At 30.9% G+C, this 10,982-nt stretch overlaps 1 protein-coding gene across 1 annotated transcript; it reads right to left on the bottom strand.

Moving 5' to 3' along the window:
- Window positions 1-824: 824 nt before the first annotated feature.
- On the bottom strand, window positions 825-2,059 carry LOC118056170 (serine/threonine-protein kinase-like protein At5g23170). Its single transcript, XM_035068293.2, has one exon. The coding sequence runs from the start codon at window positions 1,934-1,936 to the stop codon at window positions 917-919; it is 1,020 nt and encodes a 339-aa protein (XP_034924184.1). The 5' UTR covers window positions 1,937-2,059; the 3' UTR covers window positions 825-916.
- Between the last annotated feature and the right edge of the window lie 8,923 nt (window positions 2,060-10,982).

Here is a 10,982-nt window from a genome sequence, read left to right as displayed (position 1 = left end):
AGTTTAAGTTATAGGATTAAGATGGTTTTTTAACATGATATCAAAGTCTTGATAATCAAGTGGTCACAAATTCAAATCTTACAACCCTTATTTATTTGATAAAAATTAAGTATAAGATAATATAAATTTGTACAAGTTTCAAGCCTAAAAAACTTTTAATTAAAAGGATGTATTAAAAAATAATATAAATTATATCATAAAAACCTTACCTAATAACTTATATTATTAGATTAAAATGGTTATTTAACATAACCTCTGTTGCTGTATCCTTTGGGCGCCCACTGTCGGGAATCTTCTGTTTGGAGACTACGTGCACTGCAGGTTGATTTTACACGCAAATTATATAAACAGAAAAGAGCTGTGGCCAACCCCTTGACTGGTCATTGGCCAAAATGTATCATTTGTTAATTAGTCTTTTTTAAATAAAAAAAAATAGGACACTAACACAATAAAAGAAAAAATTAGGGAAATAGCACTTTTGTTTTTGTTTGTTGCGCTACTAAGATTAACGCAACCAAGTTGTGCTGCTGGGTGTTGGTTGCGCTATTTTCAATAGCTGATTTCCTGTATTTTTTTCGTAGGTGTGTTAGTTTGCAAAAAAACTATTGTTGAATGTTGTATTTTGAAAGGAAAAAAGAAAAAAAAATACAATATTTAACTGATTATTTGAGTGTAGTAATATCAGCCAATATCTCCCATAAATATGTCTTCCCTTCAGAAATGTCATAGCTTGCATTATCTAGGTGGTGGCCTACTAATAAAAGTTTGGGATTAAGAGGTTTGCTCCCTCTATGGTCTCAGGTTCGAATTCTAGGTTGCTCATATGATGGCCACTGGAGGCTTACATGGTCGTTAACTTCAGGGCCCGTAGGATTAGTCGAGGTACGCGCAAGCTGGCCCGGACACCCACGTTAATCTAAAAAAAAAAAAATTTTGCCTGCTGCCATTGCTCAGCCAATTCTCTTGGCCTTCTCGTTAGTATCACACTCCTCATGAGACTTGTCCAACTGGGCATTTGTACTCTTTCAACCAAACAATTCTTATCCATCCCCTTAACAATTTCAGTAATTGATGGACGATTTTCTTCCCTGCAAGACACACAACGTGCTGCCACATATAGCAAGTGCTTAATCGTGCCCTCCATGAATGTTGGCAGTGCAATTCTTGTGTCGCATATCTCCATCAATCTTTGCTCTTCAATCAATGGCACTGCCCACTCAACAATTGAAGATGGCGACCTCGAGACATCAATCACTTTCTGACAACTAATGATCTCTAACAAAACAACTCCATAGCTGAAGACATCAATCTTAGTGCTTAGTTTGCTTGGAGTGGTGTAAGAAGGGTCCAAGTACCCAATAGTGCCAGCCGGTTGGGTTGCATGATCATGACTTGATGAGTCTGCTAGCAACAACACTGAGAGTCCGAAATCTGCCAACTTAGCCTTCCAATTTATGTCAAACAAAATATTAGCAGATTTGATGTCTCTATGAATAACCAAAGGCTTGCCTTCATGAAGGAATTGGACTGCCCTTGCAATTTGAATAGCGATTTCTACACGTTGAGGCCATGGTGGTGGAGTGGCATCAACATGGAGCAGGTCATGGAGAGAACCATTAGGCATAAACTCCATAACCAAAACCCTGTTCTTCTCCTTGCAATTTGAGTTGTGACGATAATGACTCGCTCCAAGAAAATTGATGACATATGGACTTCCACGTAGGGAAGATAGCACAGATATTTCGTTCTCGAGTTTCTTGGTGTTGTCAGCAGAGACATGATCAGTACCAAGAGATGATGATTTCTTGATTGCAACAAGCTTATTTTCTTCAAGTATGCCTTTGTAGATCGATCCATGGCTTCCTTTGCCTAAAAGTCTTGAAGGAGAGAAACTCCCAGTTGCCTTTACAAGTTGTTGATAGTCAAACACATCCATCTTTCTTGTTCTTAGCAACTTGCTGTGTTAGACAGAAAAGTGAAAGAAAGATGAGTAGCACTACTGGCTCTGGCTTCTAGGGCTTGCAAAATGTAAAGGAAAAGGCGGTGTAGGAGGCAGAGAATAATGGGAGCTTAGGAAGGCATGAAAAGGAAAATTATAATGGAAGAAAAGCAAAATCTTCTTCCTAGTTAAGAACAAAGGGGGGCATTTTGTTCCCCACCACATTTTCTTGGTCCATCTTTTTATTAATTTTTTTAATACATATATAACTAGTATTATTTTCGATAATTCACGTATAAAAAATAATATTATGACCTAATACATCAAGAAAACCTGGGAAAGTTTATGGAGGAGACTCATGAACAATGAAACTCTCTATTTTTTCAATGTAAGTTTTTTTATTTTAATTTCATCCTCAAATCTTTTTAATAATCATTCGAATTGCTTTTAAACTGGTCAAATCAACTAGATTATATCGAGATAACTATCAGATACTTACATATGATGGGCAATAAATCAAGTCGATAAGTTTTTTCTACCAAATTCATCTCTTTTTTTATCAATTTCATCCTTTGAATTTTTTTATTGGTCAGGCAAGTTATCTTTAAACTATTCAAATCAGCTGAGTTATGTATGGCTAACTCATATCCAATTTTATTTTAAACTCAAGAAAAATAATAAGTCAAATTGAAAGTTTTAAGATTAACCCGCTAGACCAGGTTTAATTATAATATTAAATAGTTATCTACAATATTGTAAATAATTTTTACTACAAAAAAAAAAAACAAATATTATCTGACCCTCATCACACCTCAGTATAGAATTAATTATAATTATAACAAAATTGTTTAAAGATATTAGTTTGCAGGTTTGATCTGTAATTGATTTGTTCAACACTTCACCTATAATTTTAATAAGATTGCTGTTTATCATGATTCAAAGGACAGTTTTATATAAAGAACGATTCGATGTTCTAAGGATGCTTAAAAATTTTCTTAGAATTTTTTTATTTTTTCCAACTTAATCCATACAAAGAGAAAACGACAGTACTCCTTGGTGAATAAAAATCATATAATTTGATATCTAAGCTATGATTTTTATCAAGAATCATGTGCATCTTTGATGTTCATCATCATATTCTTGATTACTTCTGCACCTACTTAGAAAATGGCTCGTGTCCTAGGGAGAAACATGGAAAGGGGTAATGTGGAATCGGTATTTTTGAACAATGATGTGGACCTCGAGCTACATGCCAAGAAGGCAAGAAAGTTGTTGAATTGAACTCTAGTTTTACAACTTTATTTATGAGACGCACCGTTTTAACCTCGCCTTAGATTCATGCTAAGAAAAATATTGAATTAGATTAAAGTTTTACGACTTTAAGCTATGTTTGTTTATTTGGTAAACCACGTATAAATCTCGAGTTCATGCCCAAGAAAGTTTTTGAATTAGACTTGAGTTTTACAACTAAAGTTATGTTTGTTTACAACTATACCATGTAGTGCATGTTATAAATAAACAGAGTTTAAAATAAAAAAAATAGCATTTGATTATTAACACGAGATAATAATTAAAAATATATATGTTTTTTTTATATTTTTATTTGTGATTTTGAAAAAAAATATTATTTTAAAACTGTCATGATTTATTATGAATAATTATCAAAGAACAAATTCAATCCAATAGCTTAAGCGGTTAGATAAGGTCCCAAGATATAATTAATATTCTTATTTTCTAACACACCACCTTTAAGTAAAAGCCTTTTCGACTTAAAACTTGCACAAGTTCATATTATATTGTGCTTGATTTTTATAAAATAAATAGGGATGCTAAAATTCAAACTCCACATTATCTTGTGCTTGATTTTTTATCAAATAAATAGGGATGCTGAGATTCGATCTCATTACTGCTTAGTTATCAAGGCTCTGATATCATATCAAATAATAAATTCAATTCAATAGATTAAGTTGTTAGATAAAATTTCAAGATATAATTAATATTATTATTCTCTAACAATTACTAACTAAGCACAAACCTAAAATCTTACCGATCAATTTAAAAAAATAAAAAATATTATTTTTGAATAACACAATAATACTGTGCATACTTTTTTCTTCCCAGTATTGCTACATATATGATTGCTAATTTGATAGATTTAATCTATCTAGACCCGTACAGAAGAAGAGATTGCCCAAATTTAATTCAAATTAAATAAATCATACTGTCCTCAGCTGTATCCAGGCTTCTTCTTTTTTTCAAGAAAAAAACCTATCTAGCACATCGGCATTAACAAATATCTGCCGGGTATGCTTACATGGCTCAAAATCCTTGATATTAAATCCAGTTCGAGAGTTGACTTAATCAAGAAGTTAGGTATTGGGTTATATATATATATATATATATATATATATATATATATATATATATTATATATATATATATATATATATCTTACATAAAAAAAAAATTTGAAACATGTAAACATAGACTATAAAAAAAAAAAGATTTTTCTCATATCGAAAAAAATAAAAAAACAATAAAGAATATAAAATGAAATATGAAGTGTAGTAAACTATATAAGGTTAACTATTCATACATTAATTTTATAATTTGTTTAGTTTATTACAAAAAAATAGATCTCAACAGGAGGTCACTAGATTTTGGGTTGACTCAGTGACTCGCCTGAGCTAGACAATGTCAATTGCAAATTTTACCTATTTTTAACCCAACCAAGATCTCAAGTTACCTGAATCTCGGGTCAACTTATTAGACTATATTTTATAACTGCACTCAAAAGAAAATGTTTTGAATCTTATGTTTATAATGAGGGGATTTGAATTTCAAATCAAAAACATATTAGGATTTACTAGTTATTTGATTCGCGCTTTGGCGTGGCTAGAACAATTTTTTTTGACAAAAAACAAAACATGCAAGCTTTTTAAAAGTGTTTTTTTTTTAATCTAATTATAAATCAAAAGGTTTATGCATGCATTTAATTAAATACATCGAGATCATCTATGCCAATAAAAAAAAAAAAACAAAGTGTTAAAGTATCTATTCAACTTGTCTCGCTACAGATCGAATAATTTTTTTTCTAAAGCAAAAGAATTAATGTGTAAATGTTAGTAATGTGTTTTTTTTGAAATCAAGTAATAAATATAACCATGAATCAAAAATTGATACTTATATATAATAAAATATAGTAGTAGATCATATGTATTAATAAAGACATGTAAAATCTCAAGTGAATTTTTAATGTAGTAGAAAAATGAAATAATGTTGCAGTTGCTATAGTTAAATGTCATTTCCTTAGTATTTATATAATAATTTTTCAACAAAAAAGTGTAAAGAGAAAAAATTAAAAATAAATTACAAAAGAATAAAGATAAGATTAAAAAAAAAATATAAATAGACCAAGTGTAGAGTAATAAATATTCAAAGTGTAAAAAATAAAAAGTAATATTTTTTTTCCAAAAAAAAAGTGTAAAGAAAAAACTAAAAAAATATAACAAAAAATAAAGTTAAGAAAAAGAAAGATGATAAATAAACCAAGTATAAAATGATAAAAATATCAAGTATAAAGAACAAAAGAAAATAAGAAAAACTTGTTTTTTTTAAAAAACAAATTATCACAAACAAAAACAATTGCAATTAAAATAACCATAACTAAACTTGAAAGATTAAAAAATTATGGGTGATGAAATTGAAAATGATTTATAATATGATAGATTATTTCTAAATTAAAAAATACTAGAATGAAATAGAAAAAAAATATTATTGAGTGGTAAACCAATAGAATCAAACAAAAAAAAGGTTAAAAAAAAGAAAATTAAACCCAAAAAGCAACAAAACAAAAGTTTTAAAAATAAAATAAAATAAAACAACATAATTCTCAACCAAAACAAACATCTTAAACTTAATATAATCTTTAAAAGTCGCTTCTCGTGAAATTTTTTTACTTTTATTTAATCAAGAAACATAATTCTCAATCAATTTAATTTTAAAAAATAAGATTGAAAGAAAAATATTAATAAAAAAACTTGTAAATACAATAAAAAAAATAAGGATAAAATTTGATAGGAAAAACCTAAGAATGATACAATTTAATGGGAAAAAAATGAAAATAAAATAAAATAAATAAAATAAAATAAAAACAAATTTTAAAGATTAAAAAGGAGATGAAATTAAAAACATTTGTAAAAACTAAACAAACTTAGAAAAACATTCAAGTCTTAAAAAGCTTGTAACCAATTAAACTCTAGATCCAGATCCTATTAAGAAATTTATTACAAACCAATTTAAAAAAAATTGTCCAAAACAAATAACAAAAACAGCTTCAAACAAGCCCGGCAGTCAACTCGTATCAACAAATTAAACACATGACCTACAGCATGAAATTGAAATATCTCTATAAATAGAAAAGCAAAAAAAAAAAAAAAAACATTGAAAAAAATTATTAAAAAATACTTTAAAAAAAAACAGAAGTTAACTCAAGTTAATTCTTCAAATCTATTACCCGGATCATGAGACTGAGTTAAACCAATTAAAGTCAAACCCGAAAAAACAAAGAAGCAAGATTCTTAATCAAACAAATATTGAGGGACGACAGTAAGGAAAAAAAACTCAAATAAAAAAAACAATGTAAAACAAAAAAAAATAACAATTAAAAAAAATTATGACTAAATTCAACATAAAAATTAAATGTCCAAGAATAGAATTGTAAAAATACAAATCCATTAAAAAAAATGATAGAAAATATATCAATTTAAAAACTTAGAACTACATTTGATATAAAATTTAAATGAAAGTAAGTGTAAAGGTAGAATTGGAAAAAAAAAATCAATCAATAAAATAATTCAAAAAAAAATAGAAATTAAAAAATAAGGACTAAATTTAAAAGTAAAGTAAAAAAATTAAATGATCTGGAATGAAATCAAAAATAAAATCCAATTAGAAACAATTAATGCAAATAAAACAATTGTAAATAAGAGAAGAGAGATTGAATAGAAACAATTAAAAGGCCAGCATGAATTTTTGCATGACCAACACGCAATCCAATAAAGACAAAGAAGGAAAGGAAAGAAAAAAAACAGAAGCAATTTCAGGTCAAACCACGTCAAACCACCATACACACGCCACTCATAGAAAAGACACTAAAACGAATCAAATGATGTAGTAGAATTACAATTACAACTATCAGAGCCAACCGAACACCCTACTTGAAGACAACATAGTGGTTGACGCCCATGAGATGCGCATCAGCAACTTTTTTATTTTTTAGATGAAAAACCTAAATATACCCTTGAGACTAAACAATATTAACAAACAAACCGTGATGAAATTACTATTTTTAACGTGCATTTAAAAATCCAATTACCAAAATAACCTCGTATAATCCTAAAAAAAAAACATTTATGTTATGGTAAAAATATCATCCTGCCCCCAAAGCCAAGGCAAAAGATAAAATAACCAGGAGAGACAGGTCATAACACTATTTAACACTAGTGTAATAAATAGTGTTTTGTGTCCTGGGACAGTATATCCACAAAGAGAATTAGTATTTTGGATAATAATATTAAGAATCATCTCCTATGGTCAATTGCAATGTTTTTAGGTACTGCCATACAAGGACCACCTTCCATGATCCTCACTGCTGTATTACAAGCAACAATAGTGAATGCAGTTGTAGTGTCGAAGTCTAAGCAAATTGTGTAGCTCCACGGCTATATGGTGGAAAAGTAGACATAGGGATGTATAAGATACTAACATCAGAAGCCTATACAGTTAGGCTATTAAAATCACAGCCAAAAAGGTGCTCGGTTGAATCTTGAACCCATTTGAAACTATTGTCATGAATAACAGTTGCAAATGGACCAAACACAAAACCTGATGCAGAAAACCACACTCTACACTGACATCAGAACTGACGCGGGACAACAAATAAAAAGAATTAAAGCAAGAAAAGAAAGAAGCTTTAGAGAAAGAAAGAAGCTAAGAAGAAGAGGAGGAGAGGGGTTGGAGATATGCAAATCTGCATTTTTTCATTAATCATCAAAAGTTCCATAACATTTAGAGAAGTAGGGTATTTATACTAAAACCCTAACTTGAATAAGCAATTGGGCTTATGGCCCATTAAATAAAATATCCAACATTAATTAAATCAAGCCCAACAAATAAAGCCAAATTAATAAAACTCAACTGAAAGTCCATATAAATTAAACCCAAAAACATAAGTTAAAGCCCAATTTCTCAATGGTTTGGGCTATCCTCCATCGTCTATTATCATACGCGTGCGTAAATAGTGTTTCTGGTTCGGTGTCCCCATCAATTCTCCCGGGGTTGGAAGAACTCGACCCCGTTGAGTATAGGTTAAGGCAGCTCCGATAATGCTCTCAAAGATAATGATCAAACTGTTGTGATGTCTCTCTGATAATCCAAGTATAGTATGAATCTGGTCGTCGAGTCCATATAATGGGATTTGCTGAAGTTCACCATCCCTGGTAAAAACAACTTGTGCATTCAAAGTAGCATTAATATGTTCCTTTTGTGCCAAAGATATGGATAATGAGGTAGGGGTATCAAAAGGAGCATCAGGGGTAGGTTGTATTTTATAAATACTGAGGTCTTTCATGTTCAAAGTAGAGTTAATATCAAAGTTTAATGGCAATTTAATGACATAATTATTTGATGTAATCATTTGCAACACTTTGAATGGTCTAGCACTATTTACTTGCAATTTATGATCGGTTTCCAAAGGACACCGTTCAGGTCTAATCTGTATCATGAAATAATCTTCAACATTAAGTGCATTATGATATTTAAGTAAATCAGCTTGAAATTTGTATTGTTCATTACTTGCTTGAATTTGTTTCATGATCTCAATATGCAAATTATGAACCCTACATGGTAATGACTCAGCTGACTTAGACATCCTATCATGAGGAGATATAGGAAGGTGTTCTATAGGCTTCTCAGGTTTGTAATTATGAACACTAAATGATTGAGGGTGTGGAATGAGACAAACATTATTTGAAACCTCTGTAGATATGGTATGGACACAATCCAGTAAACTAGGATTATCTTCATCTTCCTCATCACGTGCATGAGGTAAGGGGTCAAAAAGCTCAACATGTTGCTCTAAACTTATGATGTGCTGGACACCAAGCATATGGGGTGAGGAATCAGATAATTCAGGAGAACTAATATCATGAGACTCTTCTAAGACCATACTTATCTCTATAGGTGATTCCACTGAAGAGTTTCCTAAAACTTCCTCTACCATTAAAGCAGACATATCAGACTCTTTCTTAACCTCATTCTCAAGCTCATTGGGACTCATTGTGTTGGGTCCCTCTTCTTGCACATCCTCGTCATCTAGGTCACTAAAATCCTCAAGATTAGGCTCATACACTTCAACACTACAATATTCTTCTTTACCTAGATCCTTGTGTTTTTGGACGACTAAGGGTTTCGAGGTGCAATCTAAAGAGATATGACCAAAACCTAAACAATTAATACACTTAACCTTTGAACTCACCTTAGACACTGCATTGACAACTCGTTTACCCCTATCTTTCTTACAAAGTTGGGCGCTATTAGGATTAGGTCTATGGGGTGAAGCACCTAACAAAGAATCATTACTTCTGAATTGGGACCTAGTAGGGATACTAGAAGAGTCCTGATGATTCTTCCACTGATTCTTTGTGACCAACTTGTAGTCTTTAACTAAGGTATAAGCTTGGTTAAGGGTAGATACACCTTGAAATACAACTTCTCTTCTAAGATCATCATTTAAGCCTCTACAAAATCTATGCAAAGTCATGGCTTCACTCTCTCTTATGGCACATCTAATCATGTAATCGTTAAACTGCCTTATATACTCATTGATAGACTCATTCCCTTGTCTTAGATTGTTCCATTGGTCTAAGAGTTTATTCCTATAAGACTGGGGTACATATTTCTCTTGAAGTTTTTGTTTCATTTTGATCCAATCAATTATAGGAGGTTTACCTCTCATCTCTAAGCAATCCTCAACATCTCTCCAATAAATTTTGGCTTTATCAATGAGTTTCATCTTAGCAAATCTAACTCTCTTATTATCAGACAAATTATGCCACTCAAAGAATTGATCCATATCACGAATCCACATATCAAATATCCAAGGGTCATGACGACCATCAAAAGTGGGGGCTTCTATTTTGTTAGGACTCAAGACTCGCTCATCAAAGTCATCGTGTTTAGAGTAACCTAAATGATGGTTATATTGGTGTCGCTCAGAGTGATCTTGTCCATAATGATTATTCTTGTGATATTTATCGGTCTTTGAGTGCCTTATTCGAAAACTCTCTCGGGGCTCAATTCTTCTAAACATGTTAATCACCTAAGTTTGCAGTTCCCTTGAAATGATCATAAGAGTATCACTAAAGGTTGAGTCTACAGTAGGTGTAAACTTAAGCTTAGACACTAGTTGATCGTGACATAAATGCATGCAATACTAACTTATAAAAGGAATTGAGATCACAAATGGTTCTTGCATGTAAAATTACAATACAAAAATAAAGCTTTTTTTTTTTTTTTTAAATGTGGAGATTAATCAAGAACAAATTACACTAATAAAATTGTAAGCATGTAATACTAGATTCTTAAGTGTAAATGATTAATCAAACACGATGTCACAAGTAAGAACTCATAATTATTAAATAGAATAAGATATTAGCTATTACTGATGAAAGAGGTTGATGAACAAAAATTAACAATTAAAATGCTAGGTGAGATTTTTTTTTTTTTTCCTCTTTTTTTTTTTTTTAGCACAAAAGTAATATTAATGATAACTTTGAATACTATGTGCAATACCAAAAAGATAAAATCAACAAACCAAAAATAGAGTAATTTACCGACCAAGATTCAAATTGTCGAATTCGATCGCGGATGGACCTCAGATGACATGGCAATTGGGGTGATGTGGAGGGGCCTGCTTATGTGGTGGACAGTGATGTGGCTGCCCATGTTGATGTGGCGGTTGTGCTGACGAGGTAGCTGACGT

This window comes from Populus alba, chromosome 3, assembly GCF_005239225.2.
Source record: "Populus alba chromosome 3, ASM523922v2, whole genome shotgun sequence".
In the NCBI taxonomy this organism is placed as follows: Eukaryota; Viridiplantae; Streptophyta; class Magnoliopsida; order Malpighiales; family Salicaceae; genus Populus; species Populus alba.
The sequence above is the reverse complement of the archived record's forward strand: the minus strand, read 5'-3'. Positions and strand labels throughout refer to the sequence as shown.